This window comes from Thermobia domestica, chromosome 7, assembly GCF_964235325.1.
Source record: "Thermobia domestica chromosome 7, izTheDome1.hap1.1, whole genome shotgun sequence".
Lineage (NCBI taxonomy): Eukaryota > Metazoa > Arthropoda > Insecta > Zygentoma > Lepismatidae > Thermobia > Thermobia domestica.
Genome location: NC_137460.1, coordinates 87,560,112 through 87,586,138, shown reverse-complemented (window position 1 = coordinate 87,586,138; position 26,027 = coordinate 87,560,112). Strand labels below are relative to the sequence as shown.

Here is a 26,027-nt window from a genome sequence, read left to right as displayed (position 1 = left end):
CAAGCCTTATGATACCACAGCAGTCTCAATACATTCATGAATGATTCTGTTGACACAATAAAAAGACATATGAAACCCTCCAGGCCTTCTTCCTTTTTGTGAACATAGATATTCTTCGTAAGCCACCTTTCACTAGAATCCTTTTCCGAGTTACTTTTGTGACAATATTTTCCCCACGGATCTCTGTGGGTGTTTCACAGTTTGCTATGACATAAATAAACGTTTCTAAGACCACCAAAACACTGTCCCGAAACAGCACGGATCGGAGCACCTAATCACATTGAAAAAAGCTTCTTTCTAGACTAATTAGTCTCTGATAAGATATTTCACAAATTTACTCTGTCATTTAGAGATTAAAACTGTAGCCATTTTTTGAATTTTTTTACTGATTTACCCTGACCAAGATGCCGGTTAAGACGAGAAATAAAAGAACTACATTTGAATATCCTCATTTTTGACAAATGATTGTTTTTAATTTTTAAACATATCTGTAAAGAAAGCTGAATGACAACTCAGTTGCATAGTCTTCAACTATAAAACCCTTTATTTCTGGTACTGAATGGCGATTGACTTTTTCATATATATATATTAAAAAAATAAAAAGATAAAACAAAGCACTTTTATTTGAGCAAATTTTACTTTTCTTTGACTGTGCATTAAACAACGATGTCACCTTTTTGAAGAGATTAAATGTCCTTGTGCTCTTCGCATTCCTTTTCTTTCAAAGACATAACACTTTCTAGTATCCCTTGAGCAATTTGTGCCTCCTCGAAGTCCTCCTTTTTAAGAGCTTTCGAAGTCGATTTGTGGCTTCACAAAGCAAAGAATTTGGAGATCCTTTTGTGTCACTGTACTCCCTGATAATTTCATTAAGCTTACTTTCCATTTCTTCTATGTTCATTTCAGCTCTTTTAGCATTTCCTAACTCTCTTCTTCTGCTTTTATCAACTTCATTCCCTCTTCCCTAAGCATGCCACTTCTTTCCTGTGTTAGACGCTGTTCTTCCAGAAACTGTTGGTAATGCTTATAAGCATTATGACCCCAAGTAGTCATTTTCTTAGAAATTGGAACGAGATGGGGCATGTTGTTATAAAACATTGGGGCCATCGAAGTCAATCATCGGCATATTGGTTAAAGACAAATGGCATTGCTGATAACCCTGCTTATTAAACTATGTAGAGTAAATGCATCAGCTTTTCCAGTGAAGAAAGAAAAAAAAAATGAAATCTTGAAGTTTTACGTCCCATGGTAATGCCGGCTAGGTTTAAGGAAACGGTGATGATAATAAATGAATGAAATGGTGGAATGAAGAAAGGCGAGGAAACGGGAGAACCCCGAGAAAACCCACGCATACGGTGTTTGTCCACCACAAAATTCAATTGGCGTGAGCGGGATAGAACCAAAAATCCCATGCACCAGAGGTGAACGTTCTACCACTGAGCCACCGTTCTAGTGAAGAAAGTCTCAAGATGTCTTCTAACAATCTAGTTCCTGAGACCTGACTAATATGTAATGATAACCTGTAGCCATTTCTTGTCTTCAACATTTGTAGTATCGTGCGTATGGTGAAGAGCCAACGTCTTCCAACATTTCTTTGAGGTGTAAGAGCTAGTTACTCCGAAGTGCAGTTCAAATTCTATATTTTAGTGCTTTCTGAAATATAACCATATTTTTGAAATGAATTATGTTGTTTTACATATTACAGAAATTTCAAAAAACAAATATCAAAAGATATATAAAGATGTCGCAAAAAATAAACAAAGTGCAATACTAAGAACTGATAACCTGTTGCATAGTAAACAAAAGAGGTAAGACAAACACAAAAGTTTTTTTTTTTTTTGCCACCTCCCTTCTGGGAGACAAAATCTACCAACCTCCACACATATTGACTATATTTATCCTGCATTATGTGGTCTTCTATTCATCATCATTATTATTTTTTATCTAATCACTGATATTTTTCAGAAGACTGGCTACGATTGAAACAATTTGACTAAGCAGAGATGATAAAAAAAGAGAGAGAGAGAGAGAAAAAAAAAGGCCTAAAGGCTTTCTCAAAAAAAAGAAGAAAAAAAAAGAAAGAAAAAAAAGATACTATTAGCTGAAAAAGAGACTCGCTCTGATCCCTACAATGTTTCATAATCTTGTCATATGTGGCCTTTGCCTAAAGGGACATAAATATTCCCTTTTCAGCAGTGGCTCAGTTTAAGCGGCATTACGCTGCTGCACAGACTTTCCTCCGGATCCTGGTAGAAGCCACAGACTAACACGTTATATGTGGGCCCTATATTATAGTTCATGCTTGCAGACGGCAGGCGCATCGAACTCATTAATATGTATACGGAACAATCTTTTACATAATTTTCGGCTACAAAGTTCCCGGGCACAAGAGAGACATACCACATGTCAAAAATCATAGTCTTTTAATCTCATATTTTTACTGTTAACTATAATAATGATATTAATCATAATATGACATAAAGATAACAATAAAACAAATATATTTCAAAGTACAAATATATATGAACTTACATCTTAAACTTCGAACCATATCGGTGTTATCCTTTCCGTGCGACCGCCACGCCATTGTGGAGCGTTGAATAAGCGTCAGGTTCAGGTACAACAAGCTACCTACAGCAAGGAGAGTGATGAAACGATTCATAAACTAAGGAATCTGAAAGCATACAGTTGTCACCCAACCTGGAATGCATGATAGAAAGAAAATTTCTACAATCTAACACTAAACAACATCTACATTCATAATTATAACCCATAGAAAGCACGTTCATACATTTGCATGTATCCATACATAGAATAATATTAAAGTCTGACAAAAGCACCATATACATACAGTAAACCCTCGATGGATCGGACCTCGATTCAAGGAATTGTTTAAACGAACACTTAGAACAGATTTTTGAAAGACGCGATTATAGTAGGCAATGGTTAATACAGGGAACAACAGCGTCACTGTAAATGCTTGTTCGAACAGGAACTTTCGGATACATTCGTGTGCACGCGCAGCGTCAAGCGTCAGTTCCCATCAGCTCTTTGTGTTTGCTGTCTTTCGTAGCAATATGCAGTCTTTCAATAAACGTGGTTGTGCCTAAACGTACTGTTATTTATCTTATTCATTAAATTCTTTAAATTTATATTTCATTTTGTTATTTTCATATAAAATCAAACTCACTACTACACTTGAAGAAACTACGTCATTCTTTCCTGGTTTCGCAGATATAATATCCATGATTTGGTATGTTTGATTCTTTTAAAGTTACAGTTACAAATTTAATCGTCATTTCTTCTATGTTTTTAGGGCATTTTTAGGCCATATTTTTTAGGTCATGAGCTTCCGCCTCCTAGTAATAAGGTTGTAAATATCGAGACGAAATTGTTTATTCAGAAATTAACAGAGGATCTTCGTGATTACAGAAAAATAAGGAAGAATGCATTTCACATGCTATCAGAGCATAGCCAGCCTTAAACATCAAGCTAAATGATGTGGAAATTTGGTTTGAAATATTGAGATAAAAGGCAACCTTGTTGAACATTTAGCGAAATTTTTAGTTAAGTAAGTATGAACAATACAAAAGTATCAAAATCTGAGGCCCTAAGCCTTCTTATCTCCCTGGCTATGACACTGTTTCGTCAGCATGATGATAGAGATATACAGCAGGCATCAGAGAAACCAATTATGGTCTATCCTCAATGTTTAGCGACAAGAGCATGAAAAATTATTGAGAACAAATTGTGAACAATTTAAAGTATAATATTCTATTTTAAATACTCCTTATTGATAACACAATTCGTACGCATACACAAATGGATGGGACAGAGACCTTTTCGCCTCCGTTCAATGGTAGGTTTACTGTATTCAAACCACCTCCTCGTGATGTAGTTTCAGCAATTTATCACTGTTTTACAAGGGCACAATATTAAGTCAGGGTGTCTACTAAAATTCCAAAATGAAATTTCGTGACCAGTTCTTTACCAAGCCATTAAATTGCGTAACATTCTCAAGAGGGAATTTGGGTGCGAATTAGGCCGAATGTTCATGCATGCGATAGAAGCGTGCTTTGCTAGCAATTTGGTAGCGTTCTAAAGCCGACCATAGATATTTTTGATGGTAAATGTTGATGTTTTATAGAACAAAAGTTTTCAGTCTGTACTTATTATTTGTACAAATAAAAAAAAAAAATCGTGACCTAAAAGCTAAATTTCGTGACATTCGTGACCGATAGACACCCTGTAAGTACATTCTAAGGATATAACTTACAAACTCTTATTTGTTTACAAACAAATCAGACTATACAACGAATTACTATCACCATATATTACGAACACAACGAGGTAAGTAATTCGTTATATTATAATGTACTTCATATGTTCCATAAGTAACTAAGCAAATACATATTAGTTTTTCAAGTAACATATATTATTTATTAGGTACAAAATTTATACAACTCTCCCCTCTCCACGCTTTAAAATCCCTAGAAAAGTGATTTGGTTAAAACTGGTGGGAAAACGCCTGGTTTTGAAAAAAAAAAATGAAATAGTTTAACGTCCGACGATTATGCCCTTTAGGCAAAGGGAGACGATGGTTAAGGCAAGTGAACGATAAGTAAAGTTTGGTTAAATGAGAAAGTGGGAGGAAACGGGAGTAACTGGAGAAAACCCACGGACACAATGTTGTCCATCACAAATTTACTTGGCCGGGAATCGAAGCAGAACCTCCACGCAACAGAGGTAAGCGCTCTACCACTGAACCATCGTGCCCCCTCCCCCAAAGGCCTAGTTTTGAATCGTGGGAAAATTTAAATTGCTTTGAAATTTCTTATTAAAACATAATTAAAGACAATGTAAAGACAGATGTATTTACTAACGCATAAATTGAAGTTATTCAACATACTACGTATACAGAGTGATTCAGGACGAAACTGAAACTTTCTATCTTACAACATGCATCAACATGAGTTACATTTATTCATAGATGAAGTAGGGTTTTTTTTTTCCTTTCTTTCTTTACAGTTATCTGACCTATTCCACAATAACAGCAGTAATGTGAGAAAATTCCATTCCTTCTTTTCGCACTGACGCTTACCCTAAACACTAGTTGAAGGTTATTTGGACCAGTAGAATAGTAGGGTCCTAACAATACAGTATATCACATTATATATTATAAGAGTAAACAGTCAAATGGGTGCTCTGAAGTTCCTTGGCTAATTCTCCAATGGTGTGATGCGGATTTGTTGCAACAGCTCTCTTAAGGCGTCATTATCCAGCTGCAGTCTCCGTCCGCCCGGCACACACACACACACACACACACACACATATATATATATATATATATATATATATATATATATATATATATATATATATATATACAAAAAAAACTCAAGAATTACTTTATGGATCACCATCAATCTTGATGAGAATATAGAGGATTAAAAGTTAGTAATCGGATTTGTTTATGGAGGTGACATTCAAACAGGGGCGTCATTTAGGGGGTGCAGGGAGGGGCATTCCCCCCCCCCTGAGTTTGAGATTTGTATAGATTTTATCAACAGAATAGTAGCAGGGTGGATTTATTTAAATCAGTCTGATTTAAATCAAGATTTAAATCACTTGATTTTTAAAATAAAAATCGTTGATTTAAATCGAATTCCGAAATAAATTAATTTAAAGTGAAAATAAGTAAAATCTCGTTTCTGTTCTGTTATTTCGATTATGGAAGTTAATAATCATAATACAATGAGACTCAAGTGAAGTATGAAAACAAGTGTCATGCAGAGGATGATTAGGGAAAATCCCGTTGTGAATAGGTAACGGAGCAATCCTGCTTTTTTCTTTTCGCAACATTGGGTTTGGGTTTTAAAATCGTTAACTGTTCCAACGGGAAAATCACCATCCACATTTAAGACGAAAATTCTTTTTTGTGCGTGTCTGTTTGTTTGTTCCCATATAATAGGGCGTATTTAGAGGGGTCCTATGCCCTCTCAAAAAAAAAAAAAAAAATAAATAATAAAAAAAATAATAATAATTTGTTAATTTTATAACTTTAGCCGAAATTTATGTATTTCATGCCGCAAGCTAGTTCTGAGTTTTTAAAAATAGGCTTCTGCCAAATATCAGTAACTTTTGTGAAAAAAAGTGTCATTTTGATAAACGTTGCTGTACTTTTTACTTTATGCCTAACCTTTTAAATTATATCACCCAGTTTTAGGTGATAGGGTAGAATCTTCATTATTCGATTAAAAAAGTACCAATAAGGCTTTTTACTTTGTTTTCTTCAAGACTGAAAGCATTTTAGAAAACGTTACATATGCTTTCACACCATTCTGCGTTGAGGCATAGTGTGTGATGACGTCATAAATTTAAAAAGATATTTTTTGCTATGCGTATTATTATTATTTTTTGGCGGGTTACATTTTGCATTCCGAAGACTGAAATTTTGCACATTTTTCAGTGCACCCCTTAATAATTTTCAGATGTTTTCAGATCTCTGCGTGGAAACAGCGGGGTCCAAAGGGGCAAAAATGTTTAAAAAAAGGATATTTTTAACAAAAAATAGCTTTTTCCGTGATTGTCCCACCTCAGATGGAGACATATGAATGGTACCGTTTGAAAGGCTGTTCTATTCTGAAGAAAACGATGTACGTACTATGCTCTTAGGATAGATAGGGATGTCTCAGGAAACTGTTACCTGAGATCCTGTTTTATACGAGAATCTGGGGTATTTGGGGAATATTATTTTTCGCGGGCTTACTTTTGCACCTACAAGATTGAAATTTTGCACATTTACTCAGTGCACCCCTCAGTATTTTACAGATTTGTTTCAGATCTCTGCCTTAAAACAGGGGGAGGTGTCCACAGAGGTAAAAATTTAAAATATATGTATATTTTTAACAGAAAATTCCTTTTTTCGTGATTTACCCGCCCCAAATACATGATGGAGACATTTGAAGTGTACCGTTTGAAAATTTGTTTTATTCTGAAGAGAATAATGTACAAATCATGATCCTAGGATAAATAGGGATGTCTGAGGAAATTTTTATATTAGATCCGGGTCATCTGGGGCATTGTGGGAATGTTCTTAGCCCATTGTTAAATAGTTTCCTCACCCTTACTACTCAAGATAGAAGCTTGAAATTTTGTACACATATTTAGTACACCCCTTAGCATTTCCCAGTTGATTTTGAGATATGTGCGTTAACACAGGGGGAATCCAGAGGTGATCAAATTTTTTTAAAAAAAGTTTAAAAAATGCCGATTACTCACAAAATTTCCCGCTTCAGGGACATGATAGGGAAATGTGAATGTTACCGTTTCAAAAGCTGTTCTATTCTAAAGACAGTGATGTATGTACCATGATCCTACGATAAATAGGGATGATGCTGTAGCTGCTTGTCTGAAAGTCTATAATTCACCTTTAAAAAGTGCCACAATTTAAAAGGGTTAAGAAACATTGTTTGGGATTGATATAGGTTAACGATTGGGGATAATTCAAAATTCAACCCCAATACTTTCACTTAAATGGCATAATTAGCATTTAATACTAATTCCTAATGCATTTCCTTCAGTTCGCGACTTGTATTATACGAGGAGAAAGATTTGATTTAAATCAAAAAAATCGATTTAAATCAAAAAAATCAACAAAAATGATTTTTTTAAAAAAAATCATGATTTTTTTCCACCCTGAATAGTAGTAAGTCAGTGAAAAACGCGAAATTTTACTTAAATCAAGGGGTCTTGCCCCCCCCCCCCCAAGCCAAATCTGACATGACGCTACTGCATTCAAACCGGAAGTAGCAGAAATCAACCATTTCAGGCTCTTACGTTGACCACTGTAAAGCAAAAACGGTCATAGATAACGAGGAGCGCTTTTGGAAATCAATTTAGTGTTCTCAGAATAAGTATCATTATCTTCTCTTTTCACCCTCTATTCAAACTATAAGTAGCAGAAATCAATTCCTTCCTGTTTTAATGTTGATTGCCATAGAGCAAAACAGTAACAGATAGCGAGAATCGGTTTCCTGAAATTAAATAAGCGTCTCAAGAATATATTCCATTTAAATTCTAATCTCTAATATATAAAGCTACGTGAACTGACTCACTGACATAAAATCACGGATACTTTCGACTGAGGTGGAAAACTCAACTTTGGCATGCTTATAGCTTTAGGAGAGAAATCAACAGAAAAATTGTTAAGATTATATATTTTGCATTTTTAGAAGGTAAAAAGAGTGGATGGAAAAATTTCCCATAAAATATTTTACAACATTTAATCTCATATTTTAGGTAATTGAAATTGGAATTAAAAACTTGAGATTTCTTATGTTTGTAGGTTATTGATGTGTTATTATCTAAGTAAATGACCAAAAATAAAAACTTCCAACTTTTACGGGGGTTTAACGGAGATCTGAAAAAAATCGTTTCCATGTCACTTAAATGGGACACGCTCTACACGTCATAGATATTAGGCACATCCAGTAATGAAATTTTGCAAGTTTCTAGCATCCTGGAACTAACCCATAGAAAAGTTAATGGCCTATTTTTAGTTTCTACGGAATCTACTGGGAAAAAAAAAAAACATTGTTTAAATGGACGCTTTCTTTTAGCATTACTTTGCAAATGGACCTTTGACTTTTCATCGCCCTCTTCTCTATGCAAACTGCCGAGAAACTACATTCCATCTTCAAGTCTAGCAATTTCAATTGAAATACTGAAGAAATTACATTCCCTCACATATCACATGACATACTGAAAACATCGAACATATAAACGGAGGAAGATTTAGTTGTTTCTAGAATGCATAGTAAGTTCATTATTTGCTGCTTCATCATGCAATGGTCCCCGTTCTGAATTACTGCTTTCTTTTCCGATTCCATCCATATCAACCCATCAACTGGGTTCACTCGCCTGTTCTCTGTTGTTCAGTTCCGTCAAATGGTTCCATCAACTGATTCCAGTGACCCAATCCGTTAACTATATTGAATGAATAATGTATTCTGACTAAACCAAAGTCAACCCAGTTCCTTACAAAACTGAAATTTTCGTTCTTTTGCAAATAATCGTTCCAGAACCATCCCTAGTACAATCTTCGATTGGGTGCAGTTTACTAGTTTCGACAGTAGTTATGAGGCTATATGAGACTGCTACCTACAGTTTAAGGTGAAATCCAAGCTACCGTGATGCGTTCAAAATTGTTGAGCCTCATCCACCAGGAATGAAACTCGGGACTCTGCGCAAAAAAAAAAAAAAAAAAAAAAGTTACGCGCGACAGCCACTAGAGCAACGAGGTGGTGGGGAGCTGATGTGTGAACAGGCCGCAGAATCAAATAGTAAGTTATACATTTTTTTTTTTTAACAAGTGTAGGGTTACTAGTATAAAACCACTACAAGTGCTATACGACGGTTAAAATAAGCGAGTGTATTCTCCGCCGGCGTAGTAATTCTGCAAAGTATACAAAAGCTATATTCTATGTTTACAAGAGCAGCATAACTAGTGTGATACCATTACAAGTGTACCGTAATAGGAACTCGTATCACTGCAAAAAATCCACGTGTTTTTACTATTTTCGTTGACGCGCCTGCTCCCTTCGGAAGCACTCCCGCGCTACCACGCGGACTTAACTTCGCCCTGCCCCGACTTGGTTAGTTAGCATTTGTGCCTTTTAGTCGCCACTTAACACACGTTGATTTATTTGCACTGTGGTTTTATCGCACATTTGGATCTTGTATTTATACTCAAATCGTGGAGGAATTGTAATTGTATAACAATTACTTCTAGTGGCCCATTTAAATTTAATCTATTCTAAGCCGAACATTGTCCTGTCCGCCTTTTGGTATAAATTTTTTGGAGAATAAGGAAATTAGTGAAAGAATTATAATTTTTCAACAATTATTTCGAGTGTTGTGCCTACACATTTGTTTCAATAACAAATTCATTTGCCGGTATCGAAAATAAAACTTATTTCTCCAAACATTTTCGTAAACTGCTTTGTATAGTGATAAGAGAAACTGGTTGCTATGGAAACGTAGCAAATAATATCGATAATTCTTTTCACAGCTTAGTGTCCCATTAAACTTTTTCTGTTAGACAGGCAGTACCGGTAGCGTGCTAGGATATAGTATACGTAAGACCGTCTGAGTTCCAGAAGAAGCTGGACGCTCATACTTTTAGGGATTATTCATTGAGTATCTACGAACTTAGAAAGGGGGTAACAAACCCACCTTCATTTACTTATCCACTGATACGAAAATAAAAAAGAACGTACCTATTTGCCCTTGTACTTTATATGCTATAGCGCATTACATTATATGCAACAAGGATTTTGGTCTGCATCATGATATAAATTTAAAAATATTTAACATTTTTCGAATCGAAATCAACAAAATTTATTCTAGAAAGTAAAAATAGAATGTTAAGCACATATAATGAAGACAACGCAGTGATTTAATTTGGTAACGTATAAATATATAATATGAAGTATCCTCGCGCACGGAAGACAGGGGGTTCTCATGTATACTATTACCGCGTGCTATTGCAATCTAGCTCTAGGAGGTGAGACAGCGTGGTAGGGAAGGATCTACAGTATGAGGGTTCATCCTGCATGATAGCCTAACCGCCCATCATCTGCACCGAATTCAAGCTCCCACCGCGGTTTAGAGCTTACTTTTTCTTAACAAAAAGTTCCGCTCTTCATCACATCAACATTGTATAAGGACGTAAAACTCAATTATGATGTTCTTGTTATTTCGCACATATTTCATAAAACTTAATTTTTTGTCAATTTCTGAATGACTCGATCAATCGTGCTTTCTTATACGTAGAAATTAACAAAAGAACATGCCAACTGCATATACACATTACTGCTCTTGAGTGTACTACTGCAAGACTCACTTAATCTTGTATTCGTGTCTTTATTACTGTTTAAAATCATTCTAAATCGAGTAACTTCTTCATCTACACTGAGTTGCAAGTACGGAAAGCAATTGAAATAATTATACAGGTGTTGTTTACAACTTTACCAGAACTCTTCAAGAGGAAAAACTTGTCCACTTTTGTCGCTCAGAACGAATCAATGTAACTAAAATACCGTAATTCTGTTGCCTTTCACATTCTGTTGTATATTGCTGAAATTAGGAAATAAAAGTGCTGTACAGAACTAACAAAATTCTAATATAATCATAATCGCATGAAGTCAGTTTGCAGCTTGTACTAACTGTTTTATTGCTAGTTGATCATACTGCTTGCTTCTCTAATCAAGAAAATAACATAAACATTCTACAAAATGCTGTGGCACACACCATGTCTTACATTATATACTTCAATCAAAATTTTAGCGCATATTACAAACGTCTACCTTACCTGTTATTAACCTCCCCAACTTCATTTCTACGCACAACTTCCTCTGCCGATGAACTTCATGAACTAAACGGTAAATAATTGACTATCAAGATTCGTCGTTTTGTGTCAAGGCTTCATTTCATGTCCGTGAATAAAAGTAGTTGATACATTGCAAAGCCGTGTGTCTTATCGTATAATGTCTTGCTTCAAAGAAATGAAAAAACTGTGTTTTACTTTGTGATAATCAGCATTGCAGTTATAATTACTTTAAATAAGTTTTGCTTTGCCTATCGAATATTTTGCGGGGGCAGATACGGAATGAGCCCTGTGTCAATTGTTAAACGTCAGAGAAATGTGATGTTTAAAGTTATATTTAAGATTTTATATCTTTTATTATCATATTGTATATTTGTTTGATTATCATACATAATGCTTTGTATATTCTTTTTATAGCGCAAAGCATAAGTCGGGGCCTCAAGCACTGGGTGTACCAAAAGTCCGCGGCCATAGGCCAACTCTGTTACGAGTAAAGGATACGAAAAATCGGGAGAAAGATTATTGGGAATAGGTGGTTTTCAATCTAAAATAGTGAAAGTTCTACAATCACATGAGCTGTTTGGTAAGGTCACTGTTTAACTGAATTATGCGAGGGAACCTGGGGCACATTGAATCCTTTCCAACAAGCTTCCTCTTTTTCTGTTTCTTCGTATCTTTACTCATAATGCAATTGGCATATGGTCCCTGACGTTTTATGCACCCTGTATATCACCAGTGTCTTCAAAACTTGATGAAATGAAATATCTATCGTGTGTTTCAGATGTAAAGCATCACGGGCAGCGTTGCCGGATTGCGGACTCCCCTTTCCCTTCTCGCTCTTCCAACAGTTGAGATCATGACACATACATTGGCAACATTATTCAAAATGTAAATATAATATTCCAGCAAACTCAAAAATTTTGAGTTAATAAAGATGACGTTGATAACGTAATTTTATAAGTGTATAAATCACAGACTAAATATGGACGCATTCTGTATATGTGCTCCATCGTGAACGGATGGGAAGAAATTTATACGTGGGTGTGTAAATATTGTTTCACATTTTACGGAAATGTTTTCTCTGAAAATTTAATTACGTAAAGTATTAGGCTATGTTGTAATTCCATAAGGTATTGGACAATTTGGTCGCAAGTGTATGGAATATCTTTTATCCGCTTCGATGGAGCATATAGTAATATCTACACAGATTATGTATTTAGATAGGGCCTATTAGATAATTTTGAAATTTACATACATGCGCCTATACTTATTTTCATGTATGTATGTAAAATTACAAACGGAGATGGAGCCAAACTGTTTGCCAAACCTCTAGTAAATCCGTTTATACTCTTGAATTTCTAAACAATATACATGTTTGACAGTAAAATATTTTCTATTCCACGATGTATTTTACTTACACGATACAGCGTAGAAATGCATCTTCAAATGTAAAATATTTTACAATAGAAAATATATTTTGTTTTACGATTTTAAGAGATGAAAGTTTATTTACATAGAGGCTTGGCAAACAGATTGCGACTTTTTGTGTAAAAATACCTTTGAATTTTTAAAAGTGTTCTTAGCATTGAGATGTAAGTACAATTGGCTTTAACTTACTTGAAATAACAAGTTCTCAATATTGTTTAGAGTCTCGATAGTTTTTGGTACAATGATTTCAGTTTATATCGACTGTTACTCATAAGTTCAAGTATAGAGGGGATTCTGGTTTGAAAAGATTATTATCCCATAATGCAAGCATCATGAAAAGAAAACCGTAGGATAGGGATACAGGACTTTCGTAAGTAACATTTGAATCCACTAGAAGGTGATGGAATTCCCTGCTAGTACTAGCATAAAACCCACCAATGCATGCTAGAATTTCTTGGTAGAACTAACATAAAATCCACCAAAGCATGCTATAATTTCTTTCTAAAACCAGCATTAAAATCCAGCATAACGTGCTAGAATTTCTAGGTGGAACCAAGTTAAAATCCAACGTAACATGTTAGAATTTCTTGCTAGAGCCAGCATAAAATCCAACGTAACATGCTATAATATCTTGCTAGAACCAGTATAAAATCCACCAAATTATGTTAGAATTTCTTGCTGGAACTAGCATATAAATCCACCATACCATGCTAAGATTTGTTGCTGGAACCAACTGCAGGAAACATATGTTAGTCAAACTCTTTAGTATGCAGTAATAACTCGTTAAAGCGACTCCGAATAAGTCCCCATGTGTTAAATATTGTAGCTGTTAGAATTTCTAATAACAAAGATAGTTAAACTAAAAATTATTGTTCCTGGGTATAACTAGGTAAAATATACTGTTATATCTGGGTGTAACAAACGGTTCTGGGAACTCAAATATTTTATGGGGCTTCGGTGGCTCAGTGGTAGAGTGTTCATCTCTGGCACATGGGGTCCTTGGTTCGATCCCAACTCGCGCGCAGCGAGTTTTGTGGTGGACAAACACCATGTGCGTGGACTTTCTCGGGGTTCTCCCATCTCCTCCCACTTTCTTCATTCCACCATTTCACTCATTATCACCGTCTCCTTTAGCCTATTACGCATAACCGTGGGGCGTAAAACTTAAAGATTTCACTTTCATTTTTCTAAGTATTTTAACAACCGGTTTTTAGCAAACCGGTTGAATAGCAGCACTGATTAGTGGATACAGCCAGAAGAGAACATTAGTTAAAGATTGCGCTCCTCAACCAAGTAAAATCTACAGGCAACTGGAGCAGTTTCAGCTCCCGACAAAGAAAGTGGTTGCTTAAGAAGACAGCAACAGTGAGTGCGGGTCAGAGAGGGTTGCTCTTGGGGACGACTAATTTAAAGAAGCAAGCTTTAAAGTGTCTGCAGTGATACCATTAAATTTATCCCTCCTTCCACATTCTCTTCCACCAATTCTTCCATTGTCATTCACTTGAATTAGTCATCGTCTCCCCTGCCTAAAGAGCATAACGTGGGAAGTTAAACTGAATTTTTGAGATTGATACTACACTGACTGACATCCAGGTTAGTGTTGTAAAATAGGAAAAAAACCGTTCGTATTTTTTCAGAAATTTACGTTTTTTTAGAAAAAAAACATTGCCTCTCGTTTTTTTCTAAATTTCGTTGTTTTTTTTTTAAATAGTCATTTGTAATGCATCTTACGTCTATTTAAGTATGAAATATTTTTATGTAGGTGTAATCACCGTAAAATGCAACATAAATTAAACGGTAGATACTGATATGCTACAAATATTTTACAATTTACTTGTATACCATACCTATTAACAATTCGGGTTTGAGCATTTTCATGGATATCAACTAAGAAATAAAAGTAGAAATAAAATTTTGTTTTTTCGTGAAAGCAGACCTCTAATAAGTACGAAAATAATGTCACGAAGAGTATAAAATTCAAATAACTTGTCTAAAGGTAAAAACTAATACTAATTTGCCTAATAGTATTTTTCTAAATATCATATATATAAATAATTTGCCGACTAGATATATATGATACGCAGAGCCGGCTCTACAAGATATGCAACGCGTGCATTTGCATGGAGCGGCAAGTTTGGAGGGTCCAGCAAAATCTGTCATAAGTATATTATTTAAATTAAATATTTCTTGTTGGAAACAGACTTCATGATGATGGTAGTTACATTTACTAAGCTGACCTATTTGAATACTACATTCATAAATTATGTTTAGGTTGCATTTGTTTAAGGTAACATGGACAATGCTAAAGCAAATGGTCGAATAAATCCGAGCACAAATTGCTTGATTGTTGTCCAATGCAAGAATTCAATTCTCGAATAGTAGCGAATATCTGTTCCATTTAGTCAGTTATCACAGTTTTGATATGACAACTAGTCTTGTTTTTGTCAGAAACAAGTTCCTTATCATTGAAGATAGAAACAAGTTTTTTTTTTTATAAAAAAAATGTTAACAGATGTAGAAGAAAAATCAAGAAATAAAGATAAAAGAGCTAGTTGCACTGGAATTGCAAACTGATACATTGAGATTGAAGCTCGATATTGAATTCTATAAAAAGAATTACCATCTTTCCTCTGCAGGTGTGTTTGCTTTATCTTTCACTAACATAATAGATTAATATTTAAAGAAAAAAACAGACACAACGGGATTGCATTTTTAGTAAGTATTTAAGCCTTTCTGAGTGCGACTGCATTTACCCTCTCCACTTCGTTGTTCATACTGGAGTAGCATACTTTAAATTATGACTTTTAAGATTTGTCCTTTCTGGAGAAAGGGGGAGGCGGAAAATTATGCCATTGTACGGGGTGACAAATTGCCTAGGGCCGGCCCTGATGATATGTAAATACAAGACATGAATATAGGACGACACAATTTGAAGTAAAGCAGGGTGTTTCAAAATTAATTTTAGGGTTTTGAAACTTTGTATTATCTATTACAATTAACTTACAATTATAAATATTATATCAAATGAAAGAGCAACTCAAACAGTTTTGCACGCACGCATGTACTCCCATGCGCAAAAAAATTGCGCGTATACTGTAACTCAAGATTTTTCGCATTTATTCCTTTTTCCTTACGTTTATGGGTAAAATTCAGTTATTAGTATGTGGAGATAATAGAAAGCGATCCATCTAAGGAGATATTTCCAAAAAATATAATAAAATAATAAAAATATAAGCAAAAAACAAAATTATGCTCGGTTTTGTGTATACTGGCAACGATGATTTCTAGGGATTTTTTTCAGTAGCAGATCACAATTGCGGAGGGAATTCAGTAGGGGAATCGAGGAGTTGGATCAAGGAACTGGATAGTGGACTAAAATGTTGCATTTATTGGTTAAAACCTAGCGTGTAGATTGCCTGCCAAATATAAATTAGCTTCTGTAACTAAGATGTCGTACGAAAATATAGAATTAAACAGAAAAACTCTTATCTTAAGGTTCGAAGCGATACGGACCATGGTTATGAAGATTATTTCTTAAAAAAAAAAAAAAAAAAAGAGCCAACACAACTTAGCTTCCGTGGTTAGGTGGATAGAGTGGCGGAGTCGTAGTTATTTTATTATATTGACACCACATCGAATCCCATCCCATCCCTTTTTTTTACAAAACATTATAGGAAGTGTATAATTTTGATGTTAATAAGAACCGAAACAATATAATAAGGAAATAATTTATTGGTAGTATCCTTTAATTGACGTATTTATTCAGTATTAGAATACGTGTACTATTGGAAACAGTTATTGTTTTCAGTTTATAGTCTTGTATGTTACTTCCCGTTCTTGAACAGCAGACAACTCACTTCGGGTTTGTGTGTCAGGAAGAACATACGCGACCTTGACAGTCTGCCCAGCCTCCCCCTTGTTACATCGACCTGATGTTAAATGATCGTTTATGTGTTGTGTGTGTGCTTGTTTTTGCTTTTTAGAGTATTGACTTTCTCTCTCTTTTTTTTCATATCCACAAGTGCATGAATGCTTTCGTTGAACGTAACTAAATGATACAGATCTATGTATACGGAACACGAATATTTCCAAATTTTGAATGAATATGAACGATAATCATACCATATTTCTACATTATATAGTAGCGTGAAAAACTGATATTAAAATGATATAACAAACAGGCATAAGCTTTTTTTCTAGCATGGCAACACATTAAACGTAACTCATTAAATTTTGGGAATTACAAATTATCACCTTACGTGTCGTTGTATTCCTATTCTTTTTCACGTTCAAGCGACAAAAGAAGAAATTGTAGTAATAGTGATAAAAATAGAATTCGAGATTTCAATGAATTCAAGTTTCACGCCCCCACATATCGAAAAAGTGATTTTGATATCTGTCCATCTGTTCGTTTGTTGGTTCGTCACGCTTTTACATGCATTCAAATAGAGGCCATACTGTTCGACGTATCTGGACCTAAGTCTAGACATGAAGTTTTTATAACACTTTATCGTTTCGAATTCTATATTCTCCGACACCTAAAAATAAGGGTAGTTTACTGAAGGATGAAAATTTAAAATAATTAAATTGTTTCAAAAATAGCTCTAAAGATTTTGCTTATTTTTATTACAAATATAGTTTGAATCATTGGTCTGAAAAAAAATACATAAGGTGTAATTTACTGTATAGGATGCGTTTTTTCGAGCATTTTTCTCAATCACATTTCATAAATAATTGTATCATTAATAACCTAACAATATGACGCCACTCGTTCGTCCTGTAAACATTCAGAAGAGGTAGTTTACTCTTCTCCGACGATTTTCCCATTAACGCCTGACGCAATTTTGTTCATATTTCATAAGTGAATGTCACATAAATAACCTAACGATATGGTATAATTCCATCATCCTAAAAAGCTAGAAGTGGTATATTACTTTTCGGGGCAAATTTTACCCTACGATTTTGTCGAGAATGACTCTGGCAATTTTGTTCGTATTTCATAAATAGCCTAACTCGTTTGTCCTGAAAAGATACACAAGGGATATTTTATTCTTGGGGATGACTTTTTTGACGATTTCTCAGAAAGTACTCAGACGCTTTTGCTCATAGTTCACATACAATTATTTCCTTAATAATTCTAATATATGGCATAAGTTATTTCTAACAGAAATGATCAATGGGTACTTTACTTTTGGACATAAGTTGCTTCGAACAAAGTTTTCCAAAAACACATTATTTTATTCGCATTTCCCAAATAAATGTTTCAGTAATAGCTGCAGCCTAACACGAGTCAGTTTAAGAAATTCGAGCGAGAAAATTCAGTGCGTTTCATCCGTACCCATTCTTAAATATATTTTTAAATGTTACACCTAATCACAATTTTCCTAACAAAATCGAAACTTCTATTTAAATGTGCCTTGTTGTTGCCAAATGGTTCAAGACCATTGGTTCTGGATTTGATTCCCGGTGAGAGCTAGTGTATTTTTATCCAACGTTAAGGTATAGGTAATAAGTAGGTGCAAAGAGAAAAGTGTTGAAACAAGCCTAACCAACCTAATAAATAATGCAAAGCAATAATAAAATATTACGAAATTATAGAAGAAACGATATTAATATTAGATATTTGCGTGTGAGATTGTCCAACCGATGACTGTCAACTCCAAAGGTAAGAAAGTGAAACATCCAATACCAGGTTAATCAGTGATCTCTAGGTAAAGCTATCCTACTAGGAAGTGATTGAGATACCAAAAAATGTTGTAATCGCTGGGAGACATGTTAGGAGAATGCATTGGGTGAGAGACTTTAATTCATGAATAGTCTGCACCTTCGTTGGTGTATTGAAGTGCGTAGGTGGTGTGTGTTTAGCACATCGGGTTCCTTTGTTGTTAGTCCCAGCTTTCTAGACCGGATGCAGTTATTCCCGGTAGAAAATACAAAAAAATATACATTTCTATTACTATTAAAGTAAATAATTACACTCATTCCCTCAATGTGATACTTGTTTGTTTAATTGTATACAGAGAGCTGATCCGTGGAAGAATCGTTCATAATAATAAATAAAATAAACTCGACAAATATTCTTGTAAATAATAGGTAAAAGTTTGCGTCACACTGTTCATTTTGCTGGGCACGCCAGTGTGCCACGTTATCCGGTTGTGGCACACTGGAATATAGGGTATGGCTTTCTAATTTTTCCCAACTATTTTAACTGCTTCAATTGAAATGAATTTATAATAATAAGAGAGTGAATTTAGTCTTCTTACCCTTCGATTTAGAAATAAGGTCCGCTAGAATCGTATATATAAAAAATAATAATACTCAGAATTTTATAGAGTAGTTTGTTTTATTCGAAATGACTTACTTCCTGCAACTGTTTGGGTTGGAATTATTTGAAATCAAATCTTTAAGTTTTACGACCCACGGTTATACCGGCTAGGCTAAAGGACACGTTGATGATGAGAAATGAATGCAATGGTGGAATGAAAAAAGTGGGAGAAAACGGGAGAACCCCGAGAAAACCCATGCACATGGTGTTTCTCCACCACAAAATTCACTTGGTGCGTGCTGGGGTCGAACCAAGGATCCCATGCACCAAAGGTGAACGCTTTATCACTGAGCCACCGCGGCCCCTCTGAAATTATTTATAGGAGAGAGTGACTACTTTTATGAAAACTTGATATCGAACACATTTGTTTAAAAATACCAGCTTTTTGTGAAATATTGCTTAATATTCAGGAAAACCTAAGTCAATAAAATAATAATAATAATAATAATAATAATAATAATAATAATAATAATAATAATAATAATAATAATAATAATAATAATAATTATTATTATTATTATTATTATTATTATTATTATTATTATTATTATTATTATTATTATTATTATCTTAAATTAAAAACTCTCTGGACCTAGTGCATTGGCACAATTCCACGAATCAAAAAGAATGTGTTTGCTTATCATATAAGTGTAGAAGGACTTAATCCCTGTTGCTTTCAATATAAAAAGAAAGTGTCCAACTGTCAAATGATATGCTACATAAAATGCCCTATGCAACATAATGTAGTATAGAGTCATCATTCCAGGTTGTCTAAAGAACACTTTCGTTTTAGCAAAAAAGGGAGAAAATAGAAAATACTGAGTTTTAACCTAGTAGAAAGTTTGCAGATTTAAGGAAAAATGCACAGAGTTGTTGGATATAAAATGTAGTTCGGATTAATGGAGTAAGACACCGTAAATATTTTATTGTTTGAAATATACTGGGAGTGACCAAGCCATTACATATGGAAATATCGAAAGAGGTACGTTAATGGTGTTAGTTGCAAACTTTTTTAGAAATGAAAAAAATTAAGGAAATCTCTAAAACTCTGATATCACAGATCCAAATTGACTGACTGTTAAGTAAAACTGCTAAATCTGAGTAAAGCAAAAAAAAAAAAAAAAAAAAAAAAAGTATTAATGACCTGTGTTAGTTTCAGACATATCATTCTCATATCAAAACTACGATAGAAGTAAATCTATATATATAAAAGAGAACGCACAAATCCTTTGTGAACTCATCACGCTAATACGGCTGAACCAATTTCTTTCATTTTTGGGGGGTTATTAGGATTTGGACCCTAGATGGTTTTTATCATATCACTTTAATTTTTAATTACCAGTGTCTTGAGATAATTGACCATTCAAGTGTCCATACGTACAAATCCTTTGTTATTAGTTCATCATAGGTAAAAATAAACGTATTTATATGCAACCCGCATGACCATGTGACTCGGCGGGTTAACATAAATGACAGGCGCTATAATTTTAACATTTACTGCAATTTGAAAGCGAAAAAGTAAAAATTATCTAAGTAACAAAGTTTATTGCGTTCCGGGGTGACCGCAGCGAAGCGGGGCGGGTTAACATAAATGACAGGCGCTATAATGTTAACATTAATGCAATCTTCTATGGTTTTTATCATATCAATTGAAAGCGAAAAAGTAAAAATTATCTAAGTAACAAAGTTTATTGCGTTCCGGGGTGACCGCAGCGAAGCGGGGCGGGTTAACATAAATGACAGGCGCTATAATGTTAACATTAATGCAATCTTCTATGGTTTTTATCATATCAATTGAAAGCGAAAAAGTAAAAATTATCTAAGTAACAAAGTTTATTGCGTTCCGGGGTGACCGCAGCGAAGCGGGGTGAACGCTGCTAGTTATGAATAAAGGTGAATTCACAGTTCTGGAATACCAACAAATGATTTTGCTAGATGTAACTTTTCAGAAAACTTTTTTATAAGGCTTTAGATTTATTTATTTATTTATTTTATTTTATTTTATTTTTTTTTGTTTGTTTATTAGCTTCCCCATGCCGTAAACGTCGCCAACTCCTAGTGGCTCACTTGCCGGTAAATGGCGATCGTCGATATAGCGACGCGTCGAAGGATTGCCGCTAGCGTGCCACTAGTGGCAGGGATTCGTCGAGTCGAAGCAGATATCTAGAATCGGGGGTATTGAAATTACCACAACGTAAGAACGAGGACTTCATTTTGGTCCGCGCTTGTTTGATTTGTCACGGAGAATCGTAAAGGGACCAACATGAACTATCGCCAGTCATGTGCATGAGGATATTATTATATATTATTTTTCCCTGACGAATTGTTATTATAAGGACAATATTTGAGCTCCGGGGGTCAAGAGTAACTCCTGCCTTTGTGCGTATAATTGTATGAATTTAGTTGGCAACTGTCGTCGATCACTAGCAAGTGAATATGGGAGAACTATGAAAAAAGTAAATAGACGCTTGCCATTTTGTTATAAAATTACATGACGAGTGCATTTGATTTGATTCCCAACAGTTGTCTTCAAATGTACACGGTTAAAGAAGCACTCTGATTAGAAATATTAAAAAGACTTCAACGATTTATCACTCTACAAGCTGTGTCTTCATAATCGCCTCCGTGACGAATTCGGAAGAACACGCAATTAGTAACCCTAAGGTTGATGGTTCACGCCCAGCTCAGGGCACTTTCGTTTTATTTTTTTTAAAAAATGTTTTTAGACTCATCTTGATGCAAAGAAATTACGCATATAGGCGATTTAACGTATTTTAGGGGAATAATTTTGTGGTTCGTTGGCGTTCCGTCGCTTCTCTGCCGGTGGTGGTATAATTTTCAAAACGGAAGTGGGACCAATTTTTGGGGACATGTCACTAGTTGCCTATCGGTGGTCCACCGACCCTTACGGCATGGGATTGTACCCTCACGAGTGAGGCAAATTGTAATCGACCAAGAGTGTTTTGGAAAAATGGGAAACATCTTCCGACTTCGACTTCTGAATAATCCGTTTAGGACCAAGTCGAATCAAGGCTGCGCCACGGGAAGGTAGAACAAGTGAGGCAATCGTTCCAAGCACTACGCTCGACAGCTTCTGTCTCATTCACGACTTAGACTCTTCAGCAAAAGTAACAAGATTATTACTTGTAATTTATTCTTTGAGTCAAAGTATTTTGCAATAAACCATCGTTTTGTAAGATATTTTTACGATTGTATACTATTAATTTCGAAAATTGTACTCATAATATAATTTCCCATCATGGATTTGAAAAAATCAAAGTTGGAACAAAGAAAGATCTCCGAACAACATGTCTCTTCATGTTTGATATGGAAGTCTCATCTTCATTATTGACCTTTAATTTATTTTAGTCCTAGGCAACGCGAATCGACGGGATGGCTGTAAGTGAAAACATTCATTTAGATCAGCGTTTCCCAACCTTTTTCAACTTGCGGCACACTACGGGTGTTACTTGAATTCTCGCGGCACACTTATAGATATTATTATTTGTAAATATAAAACACAGTGGTATTTTTTTCTGTGATTATTGATCTCCTCACAGGGAAGAAAGCTCCATCACTGGTTTTTCCCCGTGATAAATAATTATGCTTATTTTTCATTCTAATTTAAAAATAGAAAACAATTGCAATGAAAAATTGGACTCAGGTTTTTAAAAATTCGCTTTCTTTTTAAAAACTGTATCCAACCTTTTTACTAAGAAGGAAGGTCACTAAATAACGAACAAACAAACAAATCTCTCTTACTTTTAAAACACAAATGTAGTTTTTTTTTTTTTTTGAAAGGATTCAATGATATTTTAAATTTTCAAGTTACGAAATAGTCTGGAACAATAAAGAAGCAATAATGGTCACAACAATGATAACCATATTTTTTCAACATTAGAAATGTACAGAACAATAACCCGGTACACTGAGAAAAAAATTGTAGGTGACATACTTAAAAGGTAGGTCGCATGCGTAATTCTTGTAGTTTTTTTAACTTAACGTACAGCAGACGTATAACTGAAAATGCATGTTTTATAATACTTTCCGTGTAAGTGTTCCGCCTATACGTACTTTCTGTATGAAACAATATAGGCGGTCAGGATCTCACATACAAATGGACGTATATAACATATAGCTGAGGAATGTAACTAGTATATGCATTTGAAATACGGAAAACTGTTAGATGTCAGACATCCTGCAACGGCATGATGTGACATCTAAGGCCAGTGCGTATATAGCATATGGATAGCGTATGCCTCGTACTGATTTCTGTAGTAAGCAAGAGGATCCCGTATATTTGCACAATATATCGAGGTCTGGAGAACGGATTTTTCTCAGTATATGAAACTTAAAATTGTAGATTCATAGTAGAGGTTCATAGTATATGCGAAATACAAATATACATTTTTCTTTACGTTTTTGCAATTTGATTGCTATAAAATTAATAATTTTGTTTTGATTTCTCGCGGCACACCAGCGGCCCATTCACGGCACACCGGTTGGGAAACGCTGATTTAGATGGTTAAGTAATCAGGAAATTCCTGCTGTTATTTCACGAAACACAACAGATCTTTAGGAAAAAAAAAACAATTTTGCTTACCAGGGGGAGGGAGTAAATCATCTGCTTACGTTTGCTTAACTAGGAAGAAGGCTAGGGCGCCGATCCTGGGGGGCCGGGCCCGCTCAAAGCTCATGTAGGTCTCCTTTGTATTTATGAATATACAATATTTGGCATTATTTGAGTGTAATTTGTCTTAAAATCCTCATATATATATATATCTTCTGCATTTGAATACCCCCCCCCCCCCAAATTTACAGAGAATCCTTGGAAGATCTAGTGAAATGAATAAAAATGTGATAACGTAATACTTGAACAACTCTATCTAATGGAGGAAAGTAAATTAGTATTCAACACTTCTTTCAGTTTTAAGCATTTCAAAGATTCTCGTAATTTAGTAGCGTCCCGGATTTGCATTTTTGAAGTTCGGGAACTTTATCTATACCTTAACGTGGGAATCGGTTTCGGACCATGCACTTAAGCCGCTTTGCCATAAGAGGCACAAGGAGTTTTTCTTTCGATTTCCTTAGGAATATTGCGAATGGTATAACTTTTAAAACTATGTTTAAAAAAGAATACACATCGACATAATAAGATGATAATCTGATACCTAGGAAATATATTGAATTGTTTTTAATTTGTTCTCACGCTTCCAAAACACTACTTATGTTTTTTTATTCCAGCCTTTTAATATAAGCATTTCAGACCATTGTCTGTTCTAGGACGATACAATTCTAGTTCATGTATATGCTAGCTTTGGAAATACAGTAGAGTTTCGCTTATCCGACATAAACAGGCAGGCAGAACGCTGGATAATATGGATATGTTAAGAAAAGACCTATTAAAAGTAAAACTTATGATATAATTTTACATATTACGCATCTAATAATAATGTATTATAACAAATAACTGCAATGCACTGAATCAGGGACGTATCCAGCGTGAGGGCCTGAGAGCTGTCTCTCTCCGAAACTCAAGCACTTTTTAATAAACTTGCCTTTACCCTTTTGAGGTTCTTTTATATCAGTTTACTAGTAGTCAATGTCCAAACTTTGGGCAATGTGCTGTTGTCTTGATATAATTCTAGGAACATACCATAATGCATTATACCAGGTGCAGTGGCGTATTTAGGGGGGTGGCTTCCGGGCTTAAGCCCCCCACGAAATCTTACTTAGTATAGTAAAGTAAATGAAATATCTTGCAGAATTTCCAGGCAAAGACCCCCCCCCGAAAGTTAGCAAAGCCCCCCCCGAAAGTTAGCAAAGCCCCTCCCGAAACAAAATCGTAAATACGCCAATGACCAGGTGGAATTAAAGAACAGTTTTAAATAGGATTAACATTTCGTTTCCGTTCTGTTTTTAACTTTAATATATTAGAACGATACACTCCATGTCTTCTTGCTATTTTTGTTATGTGATATACGTAGCAGACATTTTTCTTTAGTTACATTTCTCTCGAAAATATGTTTCATTTTATTTGCGCTATAATGCAGTTTCCAAAATAAATCGGTTTATCAATGAAAAGTAGGAAAAAGTTTAAGAGAGGTACAGAACTGTTGCATTATTATTATTATTATTATTATTATTATTATTATTATTATTATTATTATTATTATTATTATTATTATTATTATTATTATTATTATTATTATTATTATTATTGATATTTAAAAACATTAGAATTACGTGCTTACGAGGATTCGTGTTGGGCCCCCTCCGAATAGAAAACCTGGATACGTGTCTGCACTGAATGATAGACGTATGAGTCAAGGTGTAGACGGGCGCGCTAGGCGATAGACTCCACAGCATGAAAAATAGATTAAGACCACAACTTGCAGATCTTCTTGCCGATTGGTGCTATTTGCAATGATATATCGGATCATATGGTATGTGGAACAAAGGATGGTCGGATAAGCGAGACCATGGTGTATTGGTGTTTCACGCACCTAAACCTGTAAAATGTTTGTATAAACAATTATCTTTCACTCCCTAGCTAAATTTGTGGGTATGATCACACATCTTGCCTCATAAAGTATAGTCTTATAAAGACAAAAATATTTTTTTAGCTAAAACCTAAAGAAAGGCCAACTTCATTTTTTTTTTTTTTTTAAATAATGGCAAACTAGTTCACTTCATCACATCACGTTTGGTACTAAGATGTCTTTTTCTGGCCGTATCCTTCACACTTCGTTGGAGACAAAATTGTTTTCCCCCCAAGAAAACAGGATGAGAGAAACTATACAACAGCATGAACAGAAAACAATAGCTGCTATTAACAATAGTTCTCTAATCCTGGAAAAATACGTCATTACAGCAAAATATCAG

The 26,027-nt window shown here is 34.8% G+C and overlaps 1 protein-coding gene across 14 annotated transcripts in view; it reads right to left on the bottom strand.

Moving 5' to 3' along the window:
* Pcmt (Protein-L-isoaspartate (D-aspartate) O-methyltransferase) overlaps positions 1-11,512 on the bottom strand; it is a 99,212-nt gene extending 87,700 nt beyond the window's left edge. For 11 of the 14 annotated variants that reach the window (XR_014132183.1, XR_014132184.1, XR_014132181.1 and 8 more), the window contains exons 1-2: positions 11,375-11,512; positions 2,533-2,700 (exon numbers count right to left, since the gene is read on the bottom strand). Coding sequence is in view for 9 of the 14 variants with exons in the window: in XM_081765017.1 (XP_081621143.1) it covers positions 2,533-2,662 (130 nt within the window). In the remaining 5 variants the exon portion in view is untranslated. Of the gene's footprint in view, positions 1-2,532; positions 2,701-11,229; positions 11,352-11,374 lie in introns of those variants that run through there. The other 3 variants (XM_081765013.1, XM_081765012.1, XM_081765015.1) reach the window with 3 other exon arrangements.
* Between the last annotated feature and the right edge of the window lie 14,515 nt (positions 11,513-26,027).